This window comes from Oreochromis aureus, linkage group 2 (genome assembly GCF_013358895.1).
Source record: "Oreochromis aureus strain Israel breed Guangdong linkage group 2, ZZ_aureus, whole genome shotgun sequence".
Lineage (NCBI taxonomy): Eukaryota > Metazoa > Chordata > Actinopteri > Cichliformes > Cichlidae > Oreochromis > Oreochromis aureus.
The window spans coordinates 21,340,277-21,364,706 of NC_052943.1; the positions used below are offsets into that span (position 1 = coordinate 21,340,277).

Sequence of the window (24,430 nt, forward strand, 5' to 3'; positions counted from 1 at the left end):
TAATGACTGTATTTTATATTTATTACACCAATAATTCATATGCAAGCATTTTGGCCAGCTGTGGCTCAGGCGGGTTGGTGGTTTGATCCTCAGCTCCTCCAGCCTGCCATTTTCACCCCCAATGCATCCATCAGTGTGTGTGTATGTGTGTGTGTGTGTGAGATAAAAGCGCTTAGGTGTTTAAAAAAAAGTGCTTGTGTCAGTATGTGTGAGGCTTGTAGTAGAAAGCGCTTGGACTGCTCAATTAGCGTAGAAGAGCGCTATATAGTAAAATATCTGCCCATTTACCATTTTTACCATTTTTGCAGCCCAAAGATACCCAGAGATAATTTAAAAAGTGCTGCAAAGGGAATCCCTATATTTAAGCGTAGTCTCCGGATGGTTGGATTTATCCGAATGTCACACATAAAAAACAGCGGGGATAGTGACATTTGTAAGAGGAAGAACTAAGTAAAGCTAGAACTAACTCTCCACCTAAAGAAATGAGTAAAAAAAATCTGGCACTAGAAGTATCACATATAAGCTGGACAAGGACGCCAACAACCCATCAGCCTTGAGTGTTTCATCTGTCGAGAAAAGTTGGCTAATGCTAACATAGTGTCAAGCAAGCTGAAGCGGCACTTGGAAACCAAACAGCCCTTCCGAGGGAAATTTGGCCCTCTTCAAAAGATTTCTGGATCGGAACCAGAGGCAGCAATTTAGCTGGATCAAACAAATTGAAAGTGCGACTCAAGCAAGCTGAGAGTCATTTATTGCAAAGAACAGAGAAAAAGCCTTTCACGTAATAGCAAAAGAATTATTGCATAAACATGGAGGTGTAATGTTACGTGCACATGCCAGAAATATACAAAAATGCCTATATCTAAGTGTACAATCAAAATAACTCGTATAACGGCAGTGAAGTACAGGCTAGTTGGCGCAAATATGAATACAGGTAGTTGAGCAGTTAAGAAAAATATAGAAAACTCCTGACCAAGTGGATCGCAGATCCTACTCCAACTAGGACTTGATTAAAGTTTAAAAAAATGTTTTCTTTATAATTTCGATCTATCTTCTTGACTGACTCATACCCTATAACATGTCTAAAAACACGTAAAATATTATTTGCAATTTCCCAGAGATCAAGATGACATTTTCAAATTGTCAAGTCCCCAGGCTGGAGATATTTCTGCTTGATAAACGACCTAACCTCTGTTTGACGGATAAACTAATGTGTAATAGAAACACTGCACTAAACTTTAATCTAAACCTAATCATCCTAACCTCAGTGCTACTCAGCCATTTGAACAGCCGATGGCTTAAGACTTAAACCGATCCTTGAAAAGACAAAAGCACAAGAAGATACTCACACACAGACACACATAGGTGTGAACAATCAAAAATACATCCACCTACCTGATGGTGCAGTCACATGACCTCCAGTCACCGTTATCTCTATCATCCATTTTGTACTACGATCACGGAATCAACCCCAAGAACTGAACAGATGGGACTGCGTCTGTGTTTGTGTGTGCGCGGATATGTGTGAATACACATGCATCTGTTTGTGTGGCGAATGTGTGTGTTTGTCTGTGCGTGTGTGTTAAGATGCTTGAAATGAAGATCAGTCCAGCAGCAGAATTGCTTACTGTCATTCATGCCCTTTGCACATGAACACAAACACTTCAACGCGCACACACACACGCACAAACACACACACGCGCGCGCACACACACACACACCTGCCTTTATTAAAACGTCACATTCAGTGAATATACTGTGTGCTGTCATGCTGTCTGCTGTGAATGGAACGGCTGCGTATTTACAGTGAATTGTAAATCCTGCCGAGCACTCAGCTGTCAGAGTCTTATGAATTGCTAATATGTTGTATCTCGTACTGCCGATCCCCCTCTATCTGGCCCCTATCACTTTCATTGTGCGCTGAGCAAAAGTGAGGCCAGGGAATGAAAAAAAAATCTAACTTATAAAAGGAAATAAAACGTGGAGATAAAGGATACGATGGCTTTAATGAAAACCTACAATACTGTCATGAAGCATCATTTAAAATGAACACCTGCATTGATTTTATTACTTATAGTAGTGGTGATTACATTTTATTTTGATTTGGATGAGGACTACACTGCCACACATTGAACCATTTACCACAGTATCCTCTGCTCTATTTAATCATTTATGTGAGCACATTAGCAGCACCAGACTGCACCAAGAACAATCACACCTACTTCAGCAGGATACTAATCAAGATGTGTCTGATACTGCTGGGAATCTCTCTGAGCTTTTGCATCACATACCTGCTACCTGCTGTATATCATCTTTATGAGTATTGAATTTGATCACATTTTTGATCCCATGATTCTTAAATGGGTCATTTAAAGTAAAAAATACACTGCAGACAAAAGTGGAATCAGCATTACGGAGAAAATTCCTTTAAAATTCTAAATTCTGCCAACTTCCAATGCTTCTTTGGCTTCTCATCCTTATCACAGAATATGTATACTTGGTAGCTTTGCCCGTAATAGTCTCTCTGTGAATATTATTTGTGAAATAGTAGACATTTATGTGACAATGAGACTTTATCTCAGACTTTCAAGTTGATGACTGCAATACCTAATTATTGTCAGAATGTGTTGGAAACCCTAAAAAACATAAGAATAATCACGTTCTTGTTTTTTTTCCAACATTTAACTCAACTATCACTATCTCTGTGAAACCAAACAATTTCTAATAGTTCTAATAATTTGCCAGCATTTTTTCCAGGTCATATGTAGCCAAAGGTGGACAGACAGGTTGGAAAAAGTGGAATCACCTTTTCTTCTTTTGCTTATTCTTCTCATCCCATCTTTACCTTAACTGCCCCCCCCCTCTCTTTTCTCTCTTCTTTTTGCCTGTTTTTTTAAGCTAATCTTTCTTTATCTTTGCCTGTGCCTGATTGCCTATATGATTATTCCTCGTTAAGATAATCAGAAACAGTACCACTAACCTTATCAGCTATCAGCAATGCCACCATCACAGAACAAACTTCTTTCCAGCTGCTTTTTCCTAATATCAAGATCTTACACTATAACCTTTATATTATTTATTTTAGCACAAAATATAGGGAACAGAGGAAAAAAATAATAACCTGATTCTGTACTAACGGTAAAGTCTTGCAACAGACACACATAGAAACCCATTCATGCACAATAACATGCATTTGTACACACATACAGGTGCGGAAAAAGTAGACACCTTTTACTAATATAGCTTTCATTGCACAGTGGCCGGTCACACCTCTGAGTATAGTGACAAATGAGGAGCTCTGGAAATGTAGACAGATAAGACGCACACAATTTTTCCTCACACACTCACGCAAACACACACATACAGACTCAATAACTCACACAGCTGGAAGCAAACACGCAAGAACATTAATGTATCCCCATATACAGCAGGAATCACCCACATATGATAACACACATGGAGCGCAGAAATGCAGAGCACAGCAGGTGGCAGATACAATGTTTCCCATCCCATTGTTTGTGGTTGTATTTGGGTGTGTATCAGTTTAATGTGAGTCAGTGACTACACAATTTCAGGCTGATGAACAGGTAGGTTTCATCTTTGCAAGCAATGCGCACAAGTACTTATACAGCCACCTCTGCAGTCATTCAAGGATATAACTGAGGATAATTCACACGCAGAAGCATTTAAGAAACTGTCATCTTTAAACAAAATCACCTTCAAGTTACAGCTTTTCTTATACTAAAGACACAAAGCAGACATAAAAGACAGATAAGATAGAAAAGTACATGAAGGGGAAAGAGGGACGATACAGAACTGAGAGGGAAGTGAATTCCTTTTAAATGAAAGGGAAAAAAGGAAAGGGCGAGGAAACTGAATAAGACATAAAGCAAAGCTTATAATGAGAAGAGGAGAGTACAGGACATATCCTTGTTTCACAGACAAAACATGAAAAGGGGAAGAGAGGAGAAGAGGAAACTGATGAGAGAAGGAGGAGGCAAAGGAGGAGAGAGATGGAGGACCAGGGTTTTCTCTACTTACAGAATCTCCAGATCGCGCAGCGCTCGGAAAGCTCCATCTTCGATGCAGCTGATGTGGTTGCTGTCCAGTTGCCTGCACCGCGCACACAAACACACACACACAGACACACACACACACACACACACAGATGAGACAGAGATGGGAGAGAGTCAGGCGCAAGTCTGCAAGGTCCGCTCAGCTGGGGGAGGGACTAACAAAAGATGGGTTGCTTGAATGAGAGTGTGTGCATGTGGATATGTGTGTAAGGTGATACCCAAGTAGTGGGCTTAAGGTAGCAGGTAGGAGACACCGGAGTTAACTCTCTCTCTCGAACATGCACTCACTCACACACACTCTAGGAATATCTAGTCCAGATGATAGCACACAAGCTAAGGTTAAGTCTCTCACCTCAGTGCTGATATGGCCAGCCCTAAGGAGAAGAGGAGAGGAAAAGGAGAGCGCGAGAGAAGAGACCGGTGCGCTGAAGTGGCCTGCCTGGCATCAGCCTATCACCTCCTTCCCCTGCCGCACGCCCAGCGCACACTGGCCACCGGGAGAGAGAGGGGCGAGAGAGATAGGCACAATAAAGAAGAGAGCGAGCGAGCCATTGCTACTAAAGCCCACCCTGCTTGTCTGTTCTGTAAATATTAATTGCATCTCTCCTCTCCCATCCTCCTCCTCTCCCTCCCCCCATGTCCTCTTTTATTCTTTTTTCCTCTCTCTGTAGTGAAAGAGGGAGTAATTTCATTACATTAGGCCAGCCAATCCATTAAGGGCCTTTTACCGGCTCTGTCACTGAAACAATTTCATTAAAAGGAAAGCCTCCGTAAATCAACCTACAGTCACGACTCTGCCTCTTGTTCCCATTCTCCTTCCTTCCTCCCTCTCTCTCTCACTAACTCCTCCATTTCCAGGCTTGCTCAACGACTTGCTTGCTGGACTACCAGATGCACCCTGTACCCCACTGCCATCCATCCTTTGCTTTTACTTTAATTTGCTCGGCTCTAGGTATTCAGCTCCCCTCCCCACCAACATCATCCACCCCTCATGAACCCAGCAACCCTGAAAAGTCCACTTCCTCCCTTCCTTCCTTACTTCCTTCCATTCCTCCAACCCATTCATCCCTCTGTCCCTCCTACCTCGTCTTCTTCATCTACAGGAGAGTAAGGATGGACTGCAGATGAAAATACACAAAGGGCAGACATTTAGAAGTGTCTTCATGTCCCTTGTAAGTGGCATTTAACCTATTACACACACAAACGCACTCAGACAGGTGGACACAGGTAGATTAATAGGGTAAACACAGCACAGAAAGATAAAATACATACAAACTGACAGAAACACTATCAAACTATTTATTGTCTGCTCTTGAGCCACTACACCTTAATCTTTTGTCTTCTTCTCTTCCCCCAATCTCCCTTCCGCTGGATTCCTCCATTGCTAATCACTTTTTCTTTGACTTCAACCATCTTATATTCATTTCTCTCTTCTTGTTTTGGATCAGTCTTCTCCACTTTTCATCTCTCCCAGTTCACAATCCATGTTTTTCTCTCATCTTGTCTTTTATTCCCCCTTCACTTTTTCCCTTTCGTTCTTCATCTACCCATCTCTAATCAATTTCGTCTCCCTGCTTTCCTTCATCAAGCTTTTTAATTTATTTTTTTCCCTTCTGTGTTTGCCCTGGTGTCTGCTTGGCACACTGCAACACCTGTTAAATCAGTCATGTCAGCTTTTAACCCTGAGGAAGGTGCATCCCAAAAAGGGAGCTATAGTTTTCTTTCTCTCTGTAGGGCAGCAGATATCACATCAGAATTTCAGGAGCAGCGAATTTTTGTTTGTTTTTGTATATACATGTCCACAGTGCAAGTCTGTGTAAAGAATCTTAGAGACATATAAGTCCTCGGAGTATCTGAAAATTGTATTTACTACAGTGCACCACAGGTACACCTCAATATTCTGTATATCCGCTTATCAACAAGAGGCAGCTGGCCAGAGAAGGCCCCAGATGCACCATCTTCAGGCAAGATAAATGTACAAACTAAATGTTTTAGAGCACATAGCAGTACTAGAGAGTCATTATCTTATCACAGCTCTTTATACAAGAACATGCAAAGCAAACTCAGAAATATTTCTATTGAGACAAGGCTTCAGCAAAGCTACCATACAAAGCTCACTGTAACTTTTCATTGTTTGATCATTATACTCTCTGAGGCGGTGCTGACATGTGCAGCAGGGTCACATAAATGAGTTCATGGCAAAGTGTAGTAAAAAGTGTATTTCAGGTATTTCTACCTGGTATTGACCAGCTGCAAGTGGTTAACAATTGGCATGGTTTTGGTTTGAACTAAATAGAGGAAATATCAAACCAATCCATACCCACAGGCCAGGTTTGGATCACGACATAATTATTTTCAACCCTCCAAAGGCTTCCACAGAGTGATGAGATGCCTGGATTTTCTTTGAAGCAATGCAATTATATCTTAAAGGTGATTTAGTGTTAAGTTGTTTACCTCCTTGCCATTGCGGCACTTCATTAACTGAGCACGATCTGTAAAGATTGGACAGGATCAACAATACGGAGCACTAAACAATGATGGTATATGAAAGTGTACATAAAAGAATAGTCTGGGTTTGTGCTCTGGTCATAAGTCATGTCTTGAAGCTATTTTTCTTTCTTTGTTGCCCACTTGTTGGATGAGAGCCGCGAGTGTAAGCATCTGTTAAATGACTGAGTCTAAAATATAGTGAGTCTGGGGATCATCAGCATATGGTTGTGCCATGTTTTCTGCTTTATGTAATTAAAAGGCATGTATTTTGGGGGGAAGGAAGAATGGCGCACAGCCTAAACAGCCATATGGAGATGCATGGCACTGCTAAAGTTGACTAGTTATTAAAGGCTTTTTATTCACGGCACTGTTCTTTTAATGTCGAGGAATAAAGTGTAGAGACAGACAACCAACAACAAATTAAGGTCTTTGTCATTCTATTCATACATCAGAATCTATGTGTGAAGAATGGCAATTCATGTGGTGTCACGTGTTTGTCTGAAGGGACTTTCCATCCCACACCTGCTGTTCTAACCTGGGCTGCTCCTATAACTTAACAAAGGTTACCAATTAAATTAAGCTATAGCAATAAAGATGAACAAATAATTTAAAATATAATTACAAATGAACATAATTTGGAGCCTAGGTGAATCAGCCAGTATTGGTGTCTTGTTAGCCTGACATCACAGTACAGGGGTCCAGTTCAGCCTTCACCTTAAAGTGGAAATATGTCTAGCTGCTAAACGTCATCTTTCCAAAGCTACCTTTTCAAATAAAAAGAATACCTATGAAACACTTCGTAAAAACACTTCACCTCTAAATGTAACAGTTCTTGGTTGCTGGTTAAATTTTAAGCTGTTAGTTTGCTTTTAGCCCTGTGGTCTAGAATAACACAAATAAATGTTGTGTAAGGATCTGGGCTAGTGGCACTTTAAAGAAACGTTGCTGGAAACTTTAACTATAGATTATGTGCTTTGTTTAATTTTTGCAAAACCTAAAAGCAATAATTTAACGAAGCCTTATTCCAGGGGTGTCCAACTCCAGGCCTCAAGGGCCGGTGTCCGGCAGGTTTTAGATGTGTCCTTGATCCAACACAGCTGATTTAAATGGCTAAATGACCTCCTCAACATGTCTTGAATGTCTAAAACCTGCAGGACACCGGCCCGTGAGGCCTGGAGTTGGACAACCCTTGGCTTACTCAGTTATTCTAATTGCAAAATTAATCAAAGATTTGTATTCTTGCACTTGACCTCCTAGGATTCTATGACAGAATTAAAGACAAGTCCAGAAATCTATGGAATAAAAGAAAAGTAGTTATTATCTTCTGTAGATTTTCCATGCAAGAAGAAAAAATACTTTCCTGAGCCCACAGACTGTCTGTCCTAAAGAGATATAAAAATTAGTTTAATGATTGTATATTCTAAGTATCAAAAGGAAGGAGCTTGATATTGTTACAGCATTTCTAACCCTCAATCCTAACCATATACTTCCCTAATAATTAGTTTTGGTTGCCCTAAATTTCACCAAACCTGTTGGCTTCATCCTCGACTTTTCCCACCATCCCCCTTCCTCCAAATTCTTCTCCTATCTTTTGCCATCCTGGCCTTCATGACCACGTGTACTTGGGCAAAATACCCACATATTGGAAAAACAAATGTGTTTGGCACAACACAGCATTTATCCATGATTCTGCTTGCTGGACTGGACAGGACCTGTTACTCAGAGAAATTGTATTATGCAATATGCCCTTCAAGGAATTTTTTTTTTTATCTGGCATTGACCTGAGCTGTATGTTAGGCTACTCCCCATGTCACATTAATCACTTTTACATTGGAAATGACAGTTAACCACTATTTGGTTTGCATTTTCAGGTAGTGTCAATCTTACAGTCATCTTTGGTGTCTTGAATTGAATACCCAGTGGCTACACTAGAAGCCAAAAAATAAGTAAGTAAATAAATAGATACATAAATGCATACATAAAATGGCCCACAAGCATTATGGGTAGAGGACTGAAATATCTTCAGGTATTTAGTTCTCTTTTTGATCACTTTTTCAATCATATCACCGCTCGCCTCCAGAAACTTTACAACTCTGCTTTTCCGCAAAACGGAGAAAAGATCCTTGTTTTTACACTGGCAGCTATGTTTCAGCTTCCACATTCATCCACAAAAAACAATTTCATCATCTACAATGTAATTGGATTCCTCTGACAGCTTTTTACACCAAGCACCTTGATTAATGGTGACATGATTGGTATCAGTCCGGGGTAAGGGCAAGTTTGTGTATCCATGTGCGCGCTCTATATCTGTACCATTGTGTTGTATTCTGCAACCCTGTGTGTTCCAGTCATAGATGTTTGTTACAGGAGATAGAACAGGGGTCCAAAATTTAATTTCCTTCCATATAATTAGTTAGTGTGTTTAATCATGTCTATCATAAGGCCTATTGGCAGACTGATTCAAAGCTTCCCTCTGCTACCATCTGGAGCAGAGGTAAGCACACATGGACATACACACACATGCTGTCTCTGCATGAAATCATCAGTGAGCAACCACTACTAACTGAGTAATTAATAAAAGGATGGAAGATAGGAAGGAAGGAGGACCATAACTGTGTTTCCACCCTTCATCAAAATTTTAAATTATTGGCAATCAAAAACTGCAAACATTTGTTGTCTTTGTTGGTAAAGAAAGTAGACAATGAATAGTGATGGACACAAATAGCAGACAATGGAAAAAAAGATTAATTTCTTATTGCTTTTTATTATAAGATACTTTAAACAATTACTTTGAATGTTCTGATTTAGGTTTCACTGGTTGATCTGTAAGTAGATATAGATGGCACCGATCTACCAATAATTTTTTTGTATATACTCTAAGTGTTGCTGGAATTTTGACTACTGGTTCCTCCATTTATTTTTCCTCCCTCATTAAGTGAATGAAAAAGGAATGATTGAACTTTCTAAAATTCTTAAAAGCTTTCATCCATCCATTTTCCTAACTGCTTGCCCAATCAAAGGGTATGGACAGGGGCAAGAGGCATTTCATCGCAGCACTAATGCAGACAATCATTCACTAAGGAAACTAAGGATTACATTTACTTCTTAGTTACCTTTCTCTGACTTGCAGGGACTTCATATAGATTAGGCTGTGTATTGGAAACACCTGTAGGTGAACAAAAATCTAATTTAAAACGGTGAAAAAAGCTATTTTAGAGGAGTGTGTGTTTGTAACGACTAATAGTTGGTTATTAGGTTGGTTGGACTTATAGTCGGTCTTTCACATAGGTACCAACGCTGGTGGACATCTTTTGAAACAGGTAATTAAAAGCCTTTTGTGTCATTTAAAGTGAATGATATTTGCATTTAATGTCCATTTAGATTTGAACAATACAGGGTAGGATTTGACTTGCTAATGATAAGTCTGCTTTTAGTAATGTTCAAGGGTACAGGAATAAATTATGGTTTTATTGTCCACCTTTTTCCACAAAAAAATGCAATCAAGGACATCAACAAGCTTCCATTAAAGTCTCTCTTTATTATTATTATTATTGCATAATAATATAGATTAACTGAATATAAAATAGACTTAGCTTGAAGTGCATTATAGACCAAGTTTAGCAAAGAACAGAACAATGAAAAGAGCTGGACATGATAGAGTTCCAGTAAAAAAAAAAAAAAAAAAAAAAAAACAATTCCGAGAAAGCCGGAAATCTAATTTCTTGATGTATTTTAAAACTGATCATACTTTACTGTTTTCTTGTATGTGATTTTAGGTCAATTCACCATCAAAACTAAATTACAAATCCTATTATTAAAATAAAAAAAATAGGACTTTTAGGTGAATGCAGTCTAGCCATGTAAATCCTTTCCCAAAACAATTGACATTTTCTACCTCACCCCTCCATCTACCTACTGTCTCTGCTGATCAAGACCTTTAATGAATTAGCCACATCCTGCCATTTAAGGACATGTGCAGTGGGGGCTGGGTTCAAGCCAAGAATCATGGGAATCTGAGTAAACCCTGTCAGAAAGCTGGCTGTCATGTCTTCATCCTACTTTCTCTTGCGGCACTTTGATATAAGGACGCTCTGCTTTCAAAAGGAAGACCATTATTAGTCTTTTTTTTTGTATATTTTCATGCCTGGCTCCAGCTGTCCATTGTTGGAAATGTGGTAAACATAAAATCAGTTGAAAGTAAACATCTGCACTGGCGGAGACACACTACGATACTGGTGTGTGTGCACATGCACGTAAACGACACAATGTTCTCACCTCTCTCCAAGGCAGTGTAGACATAATTCAAACAAACGGCTATCCTGCACTGCATTGTGGGTAGGGAAGCATGAAGCATGGAGATGTTTTATAGGGGAAAAAAGAAAGGAGGCCATGAAGGGACTTCTTTTTTTTTATTCTTACACTGATGTACTGTATACTTTTGTATTTTGCTGAAAACCTGCATATTATACTCTCTGAATACATTCTTCCAAAGCACCTGGTGGTACTATGAATGTGTAGATAGTGAGCATAGGTGGACCCAGCGGGTAAAATGAATTAAATTTTATCACAATAAAAAAACGGGTAGGACAGTGAGAAAGCAGGCAGATGGAAAACAAGGTACAATATGAGGACTTGATGGCTGCAAAAGATAAAGAGGCATGTCTGTGTGGGCACTGAGGTGTAATGTCAGGGCATATGAAACAGCTGTATTTTATCTGATGCCCTATGTGTCTTTGTAATCGAAACTACAGCGGCTTGCCTCCCAACAAAAGTAGCGCACATACACTCTGATCATAACTAAATGTATACAGAACATAGTTAATAAGCATTACAGTAGCTGACTGTACATATGAAGGCGCAAATGTTCAGTGCCAAAGATGCTCATGAACAGCTTTGGTTAACATGACAAGAATTCATTTAAACAAAATCTTTAGATATGATTGTATTACTAATACAAATACTACCATAAACCCAGAACACAATACACAAATTTTGGCACAGTGTTCAGATGTGTCCAAACTCGAAAATCTACCTTTATCATTTCTAGTTTGACTCACAGGTAGGATTTAAGGGAATGACAAGACTCTCTGTCAGCACAATGCATAGGAGCGATCACACATATACACTCAAACATCCATACACAGAGGTATAGCATAGAGCCTGTCTCCTTAGGTTAGCGTAAGACTGTAGTAATCACGTTTGCCAGGTTCTTGGCTGTTTCAGCAAATCAGTCATGTGATAGTGGGGTCAAAAGGGCTGTTGTGTCTATGTGTGCATGGTATACGTGCTTGTGTATGTGTGTGTTGTGCCTGTATGTAAAGGAAACAGTTCAATAAATGACAATGCTGTGGTTGCCACTGGGCCGCTTGAAAGAGAAGAACCAGAAGAGAAAGATAGAGACCCTACCCTCTGAGAAACAGAGTGAGACAAAAAAAGATGGGAAGACATGGACTGAGATTGAAAGAGGCAGAGGATAGGGTGAGAGCAAGGGAGAGATGGCTACAAAGTGAGAGGGGGAGAGAGAGACATGAGAAAATCAATGCTGTGTCCACCAGGGACAGAATGTCATGAAGGTTTTTTTACTCCGTGGTATAATGGAGGGCTGGAGCCTTTTACTGCAGGAGTCACCTTGTCTAATGGAGGGAGGGATGGAAAGATAGAAGGGAGAGTAGAGAGGGAAACACCGGAAAAGAGGGAGGGAGGGAATTTAGGGAGGTGACTAATTGGAATAAGTTGGAGACTGAAAACTTTCGGAGAAAGCGAAGAGGAGAGAATGACGATGGGAAGCAGCTGAAGAGTAGAATAAATGAAAATAAAGAATGATTAAGAAAAGAAAAAAAGGATAGAAAGATAGGGAAAAGGGGAAATTATGAGAGGGGGAGAAGGAAATCATGGACTGAGCATAAAAGGAGGTGGCAGTGATGGGAGGATAAACTAGAGAAAGAAAGATAAAAAAAACAGGGAGGAGGAGGTGTTATAAGATGTCAAAAAAAGGAGATGGAAGAAATGAATGATCCTGAGAAAGCTGAGTCGGCCGCAAGTTTGACTGAAGAAAAAGAATAAAATGATTCACCTTGTAGGTCAAAGCTATTTAGTTAAAAACATTTTAAAAGGGGCTGACGCAATTTATAATCCATTGAGATTTATGTGACATTATAGCTTTGGTAGAAAATGAAGCTCCAAATGTAAAAGGAGCATGTAGGACTTTTCTATTTTCAAAATCTGGAAACTGGAAATATTGGATTGCAACTGTGCATGTTGCTCCAGTGGGACAGACTGTGGCTATACTGGGGAGCACTCAGGTGCAAGTGTGAGATGCCAGGAAAGAGCTTTCCCCTTTTTCAGCACATCTTTGGTGGATTTGAAGTCCAGCTTAAAAACATTAATATAAAAATGCCCATAAGTTCCCATAAGGTCACAGCTAAGGGATGATAGTCTAGTAGTTGTTTTCTTTCTGCCACTGATCTTCAAATGGTTGTGAAATTCTTGAGTGAGTCTAAGGTGAAAGAGGTAAGGTGGTGTGTAACGTTTAGATTGGATTGAGAAGCGAGAGTGGATTAGATGATCAGAGGCCAACCTGAACTCAAAGGTTTGGAGCTAAGCCATGGGAACTGACACTTGCTCGCCTACATGCTCACACACTCACGCACACACACACTGCAGAGTACAGAGTATAGACAGTTTCAGGCCCATTTAACTTAAGAGTAATAATCTCCTGTGGACTTTGGCGGCCACATTGAACTTACATCACACTTGGGAGAGGAAACTAAGCAGAGGAGCACATTTGCCTGTAGCCTAACTTTGAATTACCGATCTATGGCAAGATGCATATTAATCAACTCACAGATTACCCATTGAAAGAGTACAAAAAGCACATAACTTAGATCTTAATTCACGGATACGCGCATTCCCATTTTGGGATGACAGATTCATATTTGGTCTGTTATACAGAGCTACTGAAAAAAATTCAAACACTTGTAATTCTCTCTGCTCTGCAAGCCTCACTAACTTGTAATTTTACTCATGGGTTGAAATGTTTTGATGAATATAACAGCCCACAACTATACATTAGTTTGATGTACCAAAACCCTCATGTGAAAAGGACAGCTAAAGCGATAGCTGAAGGTATCTGCTAAGATATCAGTGTAAATGTGGGTTTTAAATGTTTGAATGTCGATTAGCAGCACTTGTTAATGATCTAATGAAACAGCATGTTTATGGTTAAGAAAACAGTTTCACCAGTAAGGTTCATTTAGTAGCTGTTTTAGGGTGTTTGATAATGTTTTCATCTGTAATTGTCCTATTAATGTTCATCTTGTCTGAATTGAGTTAAAACAGAACTTCAAAGTTCATTCGTGAAATTTCAGCAGCAGTGGAGAAAATAAATCTCACTTCAAGGTCCATTTAGCAGCTGTTGTGGGGCTTTAGAGCCCATAATATGCCCGTCATCAGAAGAATGAAATGAAATAATTGAACCACATGGTGATCTGTTTTCACTTATCTTCATTAGCGGTAGTTCAGAGGATATATATGAGAGATACAACTGGCGAGCAATCAAATATGATCCACCTTTGCATCACTGAAGCGATTATGGTTCATTACTTTCAAGTTAAAATCTGTTTCGGAAACATTTGCATCTTTTTCATTTACCCACTTTACCTGCACTATTTACACAACTGAAATATGCAGAGAAAACATGTGGTTATTTAGATTTAATTCTTTCCATCTCATTAGCCCCAGGAATACACTTTTCCTTTCGTCTGTCAGTCAGCATCTATGGTAGCGAAATAAGAATCGCCAAAGAATGGGTTTTTATCTTTTCATATCTTGTAGTTATTATGTGTTGCTATGTGTTTCCGTCTCTTCCTCTCTTCATCTCCTCTGTCATGTCAGATATGTGATGAAACATGGCAGCAAACTTCAATTTACACAGAGAAGATTTGTTGGCCTAATCTAATGATTTCCACAGCAACATCAACTTTTATTGTCGCCTGTTTTTCATAAAGCTGAAGTGTCCTGCAGAACGAAATTTCTATTTTTTTCTATCTAATGTTTTCCGAATCCTTTCTCATTTAGAACATCTCCACAAGAGCCTGTCTGGTAGTTTAGAGGCAGCATTGATCAGCTATTATTGATGGGAAGCATTGATTGGGAAGCGTATTGATCTCACTATTGGTGATTAGGAGATCGTGAATATTTGACAGGGGGATATTGAGCATTTGATTTGAGGACAAAACCTTTGTGGACAGGAAGAGTGGTAAGGGAGACAAGCTGAATTAACAGGGAGAGTAAGAAAAGTAGGAATATGGGATCAGGCAAGAAAAAAAAGAGAAAGAAGGAGAGTGGAAAGGCAGCGGAGAAGCAGGTTGTAGCAGATGTACGGAGTAGGAGGTACAAGTTTCTGATTCTGTTTAAAATATAAAAAACACATACATAGAATGTAATGCTTTGGACTGCATTTCGCAACATAAAATTGCAACGAAATTGGGGTCATGGAATTCAGTGTGTTGATGCATCAACAAATGTAAGTTTAAACTCTTGCTGAAGAGGAGATATGGAAGCTTCATCAACAAGGCTAAAGCGGAGGGGAAATCTGGCCTTTTATCAGCCCACAGTTTAGCCTGCATCCCTGATAGAGTGACAGGCCATTACACAAGGCATGGATGACTTGCACATCTGTGCCAAACGAAACTATACACTGTTTTTAAAGTAATAAAAGCACCCATGCATATGACATAATTTACAGAAAAGCCATTGCTTATATCAGCAAGACAGTGCCAAAGACAGAGTGCACAAGTGGCCTTTCTACAGTCCTGAGCTGTCATCTTTAGAAACATTTAAAAGATTACGAACTGAAAAATATGAAAAAGGAGATCCTAAAAGGTGAAGCAGCTAAAATTCTATAAAGCACTTAGTCTTGCCAGTTCTCAGAGATTTAAAGGAGGTGATAAACCATCCTTAAGGAATAGCTATTTTTAATTATTAGCTCGTTTAAGTAGGAATGACATTGTTTTATTGTAGCTATGCAGTAAAATTCAAACACCATAGATATCTTCATTATAGTACAAGGGATTAAAAAAAAAATCCATTTATGCAGGTTACTGGATTCAACTTAAAGTCATCTGATGCTAGCATAGAGTACACAAATAACCTATTATATGAACTATATCATCCTGTTTTTATTACAGTTGTATTTTGTTCACATTTAATGAAGTTGAATATATAAACACAGGAGCAATTAAATGGATGAAGTCTAAATGTGATTTTGTGCTTCATGATTGTGTGATTCTCTCCGATGGGTAATAATCCCCGAGAAAATGCAAAAATGTTTAGGTATTTATTAACATTTTCTGATGCAATAATATACGATACATATGTGATAGTGGAGAGGAGAAGATGAAAAAGAGAATTATAATAATTGTGCTTACAGGTTCTTGACACCGGTGATCCCTCTGAAAGCCTTTCTTGGAACTGCCTGAATCTGGTTTTCACTGAGGTCTCTGGAGAGAGAGGAGAGAAAGACAAGAGGATGAGAGACAGACAGGGCGAATGGGAAAAAGAGAGAGAGAGAGCGAGAGATAGGGCGAGAGAGAGAGAGAGAGAGAGAGTGACCGAAGAAGTGGCATTAGTTGAGGTATACAGGGCACTTAAGATATATAGGAGTCAAATGATAAACAAAGCCACAACCATTTCATCTAACGCACACGCAGCCACACACACACACACACACACACACACACACACACACACACACACACAGTCAATTACAGAACAAAGGCACAGAAGGAGAAAGAGATGGAGAGAGAGGGGGAGAGTGAGAGAAAGAGAAAGGATGATATGACATTTATGATCAGTGGAACAATTTGGTCCAAAGAGCTTCAAAGACAAAAGGAACTATAAGAAATATGGCTGGCATGAGTCCATCTGCTGCCTTGAAGAGTGCGCGTGTGTCTGTGTGTGCGTGTGTCTGTGTGTGCGTGTGTAAGAGAGATTAATGGAGAGGCAATGCAAGGAAAGAATGAGAAACTATGAAGAGAGAATCAGAGTAAAAGGCGTGCGTGTGTGCATGCGTGTGTGTGTGTTGCATCTGTGTGTTTCACATGTTTTTAATGTAGAACTTTTTTTTTTCTTTCTTTCTTTTTTTTCTCCTTTACTGGAGCCCTCCAACAGCGCCTCATTGCTCTGGCATTAAAATGAAGCAATCATATCTTTTCTGAGAAACAGAAGAACACACACACATTTTATTACCGTCATTAAGCGATTTATTTATTTTTTCTCCCCTGTAAGGATTTCTCTCTTCCTCATTCTCTCAACACACAGTGAACATGGGATTACATACAACACTCTCGTCAATTCTCAATTTTTTTTCTCTTCCTGCTCAATAGAGCCAAATGATTTTTGACATGACTCAGAGGCCTTAAATCTATTAGTTTTGTTTGCGGGGAAGAAGGCCTGGCAGGTAATCAGAATCCAGAAAGCACAGCGTAATTACAGGGAGAAAAGGAAAGGTATGAAATATCGCACGGCTGATCGCCTTATATTACTGCGAGCTAGGCCTGCGTTGAACAATCATATACTACACAAAGCCAATCAGCACATTAATACCCGGCTGTGAATTTTAGATAGTCAACATACACTTAGAAAATCACAACAAAGCAGCACAAAAGAGCAGCACAACTCTGGACCTTTATGTTTGATTTAGACATAAATACATGCATACAGATAAGTAGTCAGCATGAAAAAAGGAAGGTGACAAACACATTCATAATGTTTTCTTGTCACACAATTAAGGAACACTGCTTCGTACTTGTCAGTTTTCACACAGACAATAAAACACATGTGCCCACACACACACACACACACACACACACACACATCTTGAAAGAAATATGCCACGCTCACATACATGCCGTATATGCTTAAGCTATCCAATTTACACTCACACTTGCATTCATGTAGCCTACACAGGAAGAAAATTGGCTGTGCATTATTCCAGAGCCAATCAACTTTTATTAGTGCTGTGAATGTTAATTGGCGAGCCGTGCTCAGAAAACAGAAAACTCATTTCCTCAAACTAACAAGGTTTCATCGTTTTGGATGTTTCCCTTTCAGCCTTGTGTTTTCTGGCTCATTCCTTTTGTTTGACAAGAGATGAGTGTTCCCTGTTTTGTCTCTGCAGGCCTTGATGGGAAAAGTATGTGCCTGGCATTGTGTAGTCTTTAGGCAAAGAAAATGTGTGCTTTTATGTGCAATTTTGCTCAGCACTTGTGGTAACGAAGAGCAGGGGGGCGGGGGGGAAGCACACATTTGACAGACAGGAATGGTATTATGATATTTTAATGTGCAGCACAGCCGGAAAATATTCCTTGTGTTTACACTTCTTGTTTTGAAGGTTTTGACACTTTTTGGGTATAGCCGTGTTTTTTCTTTCTTTTTACTGAAAAGAGATTTTCTTCTTCTTCTTTTCCATCTTTGGTGTTCCCATACTGACATTGACAGAGCAAATAGGAAGCAGAATGCAAAGCTGTTATCAGTCTTGCTTTCTATTGCACATTCACATTCTCTATCATTCTCTAGTATCTATCACTCTCTCCATCCATCTACCTATCTAACAATATCCATAAATCTATCTTGTTTATCTCTTTAATTTGCATCTCTCTCATATGGCCCTGCGCTCTGTGGACTGCTGACAAACAGAGCAAAGAATAAAAACAAAAAGAAAGCAGGAGAATGAGAACAAGATAAAGGAGGAAAAAGCATTAAAAAGTCATATATCAGATGAGTTCCATGGCTAATAAATCTTTTATCGTTTTGTTTACCCACCATGATATTTATTTGTTATTTCTTCTAACAGAAGGAAAACCATCCAAGTCAAATAAAAGCTATTATGAGACTGTGTGTCTCTCTGTCGGCCTTTATGACTCCAGCTGAGTGACTGACACCAGCTCCAGCAGTCCATAGTTTAGGCCCAAATAATAAAACTCATATGTGACAAGATCCTGAATTAAGTTTTCATTATATGGATGATTTCTGGTCGTCCGTTTGTGAAAATTATTTTAGGGGTCGCTTTTTTTTTTTTTTTTTAAACTAGCCATACTGCTTCCAGAAGCATCACTGTTTTGGTGACATTTTGGGATTTGAAAATAAAAGACGGACACCTCATCAACATTTTATTGGAGAGAAGAAAAATAGGATGTTTTATGTTAGCAAGTAAATCAGGATTCAGTGTGTGATGTGCAAATTTTAATGGGTTTTTACACTGCTTAGAATTGACATATTCACATATTTAAGAATGAAATATGCAAATTGACAGTTCTTACTGAGATATATTGTGTAGTTTGTTGAGAACACAGTGACGTAACAAACTTCACAATGTATGTCAGTCAGTGGAAACCATCGATCCTTTGAGAGCTGGATTCAAACTTACACCAAAAGTCAAAGTTTAAAAAAAATGAAATCACAGTCTGCTCCAACTTGTGTCATAATGTGGCTCTCTGGTGTGTGCGACCCTCCAACGTGATTTCTCCAGACCATCACTGACCCATTGCCAAACTGGTCACGGTAGATGATCTTGCAAGCAGCATAGAGAAGAAGAACATCCAATCCAGAATCTCAAATTGGGGGTTCTTTCATTATAAATATGCTGGGCTTCAAATCCTTACAGTTCTGATATTGGCAGGCAGTGATGAACAATATGATTTTAGCAACCACAAAGCTATTTAAGGGGTAACAAAACTGGAACTGTGTGTTGCATGGTTAAGATATGCTGTGGTTGGACAAACTGAAATCTGATAATAGGCTTGATCACTGGCATGACTGGCAAAAAAAACAGCGAAATTATACAAGCAAATGCTTTGATTGACAGTATAATGTAATTTAGGGAATAATTCAAAGCTTAATTGTGAAAATGTGTTATTTAAAAATAAAGTTAGCACATTGGAAAAAAATCTGCAACACTGAAAACAAAAGCAAAAAATATAAAGAAAGTTATCAGACCGGAGCAGAGAAATTCAACAGTAAAAAAATCCCAAAATGAAATATACATCAATATTTCAAAATGAAACCCCCCTACACCCCCTACAGATTTCACCAACAGGTCTATATGTATTATTCCTTGCGGTGGAAATAAATGAGAGTATAGGAAACATGATGAAGAAGTAACTCACAGAGCTTATTAATGAACTGACACTGAAATAACGATAATACAATCGCACACACAAACTGACGCCACAATTCAGTGAATGAACATAATTTCTGCTACTGCCTTTTAAATGAGGTTTTGTACTTGCTGGTAACACAGACATTGTGATGATTATAGACGATCATCTCGGAGTGTAAGTGTTGCAGCATTGCAGAATTGTGATGCTATCATTTACATTTACATACTATTTTTCAGACCTTTAAAAAGACTAAAAGAAATGTTAAATAACTCAACAAGAAGTAATGCATTTAAAACCATTCAAATCAATGCAAAATCTACTTAAAATCAAGCATTCACATCGGAGCCCAATAACTTATAGTAAGACACCTAGTTTAAAAAGAAAAAAAAAAGAGTTCGGCAGTAATAAAGCAGATGCATCTTTCTGCCATTTCAGACAGCTTGTACTGAGAGTTATTAAAAATTACCCAAAATGTTCTAATAATGCATTCCTAAAATCTGAACCCATTCATGATCCATAGCTCTGTTATGCCATCATGTAGACTGTTGTCCTCCTCTCATCTTTGTGAGTCATACCTGCCAACCTTTGAGTAGAGCATGGCTATGATCAACAGAAGATTGGCCTATGACCCTTGAAAAGGACACTCACTGATTGGGCAGCTACAAAGGCACAAACTCACAAAGCCCCAGCATATACCAGCCTCATTTGGAAAGTGGAATGGTTTGGACAACATTTAAATTATTGGATTTAGCCTTTTTTTTTGGTCCTCCTCCAATACCACAGCATTTGAGGGAGGGAGCGATTAATCTCCTAAGAATTCTATTAAAGAGACGGATGGCTGTTTGAATTATGCATCAGTTTCATTAAGATGACAAATTCTGTAAATTATATCAGTGATACTGATTATGAAAACAACTGCATATCTTTGAGAAAGAGAAGGATTTGAAGAACTGGATAGAGATAAGACAAACAATACGAAGTTCACCAAAGTTCACGCATGTTAACTTTAGTATCTGTGGGTGCAGATGCTAAAGATGTGTGGCGAAGTAGACTACAAAGAAAAAAAACAGAAGAATGAGAACAAAGGGCAGCAGCAGAAGAAACAGTCTTCCATTATCCGTTCTGTGTTTGCTATGGCGCTTGACGTACTGTATAATTGATAGAATTTTGACCAAATGTTTCCAGACCTCCTTTCTTTAACTACACAGACCCCCCACTCTTGGTTAGCATTTTCCAGCCAAGACCTCCCCTCTCTGGGCATGGTGACTCTCTGTGGCCCCTCAAAGTCTGGAGGGATTGAGAATGACACCAAGATCCTCCTGGGGTAGAAGTGTGAGTGTGTGTGCATGTGAGTGTGTGTGCATGAGCGTGTGTATGCTCCAAGCCATCAACTCCTCCATATTAAGTTCCATTATTCATGTGAGAAGAAACACTCACCAGGTCACCCTTTACCACTTCGGATATTACTCTTAACCCTTTGATGCACACAGAAACACACACACACACACACACACACACACACAATAGTCTGAATTACTGGCATTAACAACAGTATTTCCGTCTTTTGTTCCCACACACAAAAATCAAAAAGTGTTCTTTTTCTTGAGCTATTTCCCCCTGCATTGCTCTGTGTAACAGAAGTCACCAGTTATTAGATGGATCCACCCTCAGGCTCGCCCAGATATGAGTGAGGGCCACTCAGCCCTGAACTATTAACCTATAACATGGGAGTAGAAGCAGACTTGTTTGATTTCACGTGGCTTTGTGTCAGATGGCATCACAGGAGGTCTTAGTTAGACAGAGATGACGAGAAGGGCAGCAAAGGTGTGTATCTGTGTGTCAGCTAGAATTTGTGAGCCCCTGTGTGAATGAAACAGCAGGCAAGTGAGAGTGGATGGGCAACAATGTATATGCATCTGTGTGTGTCTTTTATTAAAAGATGAAGGAGTGTAGCGGACAAAAAGAAAGTGGACTGACCCTTGGCTTGGCTCCAGGGGACGGATGAAAAAGAGATGGGGGAAGAATAGGTAGAAAATTGAGGGAGAGGAAGAAAAGGAGAGAGTAGAAAGACAGAAGTGGCACGATTTATTTTTTGAAACCTGAGACTTTCAATGGTTAGTGCAAGCCTCTTCGCTTCTCCCTTTGCCTCTTCCTCTTCTCTCACTTTCTTTTTCACCTCTTCCAGCTATATCACTTTCTCTCTCTCTCTCTGTCTCTTTTTCTCTCCCTTGGGGGCTGTAACTGCATTTAATATTGTTCCATAAAGAGAGTAATAAATATCGACTGCTGGCTAGCTCATATTCCCCTTGTTTTTTAAGGCACTCTACTGTAGGGTAAGACCAAAGTCAATCAGCAGGTATTCCAGTGCTTACCGTGTTTAAGCATGTGTGATTTAATATCGTATGTTATCTGTAAACATTTGAATTACTAAGGTGTCCTTTATACCATTTAACTTACCGTTAAGTCCTCCACCTAAGTCACGGTTCATATATGTTAAGGTTTTGATGCCACAGATTGTGAGCTAGAAAGTTCAACCATATTCATGTGGCTGCAAAAAATGTTTAAATTCATATTATAATGTTAAATGATCAATATTTGTTTTTATTTTATGTCACTCTGTGTATTTATATAGCTTCAGCCTGTATATATGATATTCTCAACACCGATGTATTGGGTGAGGTTAAAAGCATCTTTTTTTGTACGCTGGGAGAACTTGCTGGCTATAAGCACTGCATATTGGCAGTGCCACAAACATATATCTGGGTGCATTCAAAACTGGACTTAAGCCCGTGGTTATAATGGGAACCTTCCCATTATAACCACGGCCTTCAAGTCGCGGCTGCCAAGCGGCTTTAGTTGAATGATTCTGACTTGCAGCAACAAACATGGGGGATATATTATTCAACGTGTTGGCAGTGTGTTGCAGACAGCAGGACTGCAGCATGGGAATGCATGGTGGAGGTTTTATTTTTTTCATATTTTGAAATCTTAAAATAAACCAGAATGAATTTTCTCATTGTCAAGCTGTGTAATTCATGTCGAATGGAAAATGATTATGTTGAACGGAATTAAATGATCTATTTTCATTTTTTCCAAGTTTGCACGTTTTTGCTTCATTCTTTGTATTCATATTCCTTCTTTCTTTTTCTCTTCAACAAACTGGCTACACACTTTAGACTGATATGACAGTTGTATTGCTTCTCTTGTCTAGCTCCTGGCAAGAGGTGTATGAAGTATACTTTCCAAAATGCAGAATTATCCATAGTGTACATTTCTTCTAGATTGCAAGTGTTCCCTGAAAGCCTTGTATTTACATAATAGAATAAATGTCAGTTTTAGGCAACTGGGAAATGCTGCTGCAAAGATAAATAAAACTACTTCCCATCAGACACATATGACCGTAAAATCTGTCTTCAGTATTCTGGCATTTTATAAATGGACAACAATAAATGGTTTTTCGTTCCATCCCTCCCTCCTTTTTGCCTTTCTCCTTCCATTCTTTGTAATTCTTCATCAGTCTTTTGACTCGGTGCCCTTGCTACGGCGCCCCATCCCTCCTCCCCGATTCAACTACCCTCCCCAACTCCACTCCCAGTGATTTAATTAAGTGGACCCTTTATGAATAAAAATATTGCCCCCATCTATTGATCATGGCGGATGGGAGGCTGACAGCCCTGGCTGGCTGTAACGGGACAGGACAGCCACTCTTCTTACTCACTCCATTCCGTGGATCTAAGTAAGTATGTCTATGTGTGTGTTTCAGTGTGTGTGTGTGGATTTTATAGGTGTGTGTGTGTGTGTGTGTATGTACAGGTGAGTGAGTGACATGGCGTATAATTATGAGTGGGTGTGTATCCCGACTGTTAAGTGTCTGTGTGCTTGTGTGTCCGTGGGCACATTTGTTGGAGAACCAGCCTTCGGGGAGCTGTAGCATCTAAATCAAACTAAGCGTTCTCAAAAGCTCTCAGGGGCCCTTGCAAATCCTTCGTTAGAGACACACACCTACATAGACACACACGCGTGCACACATTCCTCAAACGCCTCCTTTGATACATACACTGCATCAGCATTATAAATGGACATTGTCTGCACTTTTCGTTTCTCTCACTCTCTCCCCTCTGTTCTTTCCCTTCCTCTATCCATCGCTCTCCGTACGGCTGTAAGTATCTATTATGTTTTGTCGATACTGTAATTAAATTGGACAGCTTAATGCAATTCTCTGTGATCCATAGGCCTTTATGGATATAAAAGCTTTTCTGGCCCCATGCCCATAAGACGTCCAGCAAATTTAGATGAGTTACTATCAGCAAAAGAAAAAAAAAATAGTTGTAGAGGTTAAGGCAGCAGGGCGCACACATGGTCATTTGTTATTGGCTAATTCACTTTAATGTCCCTGACGCCATTTTGTTTTAATACATTTTCTTATTTGAATTGTCATCCACGGGACGAAGCAATATCACTACTCTGCCTCCTTCTCTTTTTTTTTCTTCTTAGTTCTTCCTTTTCTTCTTCCTTTAGCTAAGCGATATTGCAGGCTCTTAGGGACATTTATGGAGCTAATAAAAGTTAGAGCAGCAAAGGATCAAGAGAGGACATTAGAATGGATGCAGGCAGGAAAGATAAATGGAGGGAAAAGAGGATGGATTAACGGGCTGGTGAGAAAAGATAGAAACAGACTATAAGTGCGATAGACGAAGGGATAGG

At 39.4% G+C, this 24,430-nt stretch overlaps 1 protein-coding gene across 1 annotated transcript in view; it reads right to left on the reverse strand.

The window, feature by feature from the left end:
• Positions 1-24,430, reverse strand: part of slit3 (slit homolog 3 (Drosophila)) — a 233,364-nt gene that overhangs the window by 91,650 nt on the left and 117,284 nt on the right. Inside the window, exons 5-6 of the mRNA XM_031732754.2 lie at positions 15,995-16,066; positions 4,042-4,113 (exon numbers count right to left, since the gene is read on the reverse strand). Of these exons, the coding sequence (XP_031588614.1) occupies positions 4,042-4,113; positions 15,995-16,066 (144 nt within the window). The remainder of the gene's footprint in view (positions 1-4,041; positions 4,114-15,994; positions 16,067-24,430) is intronic.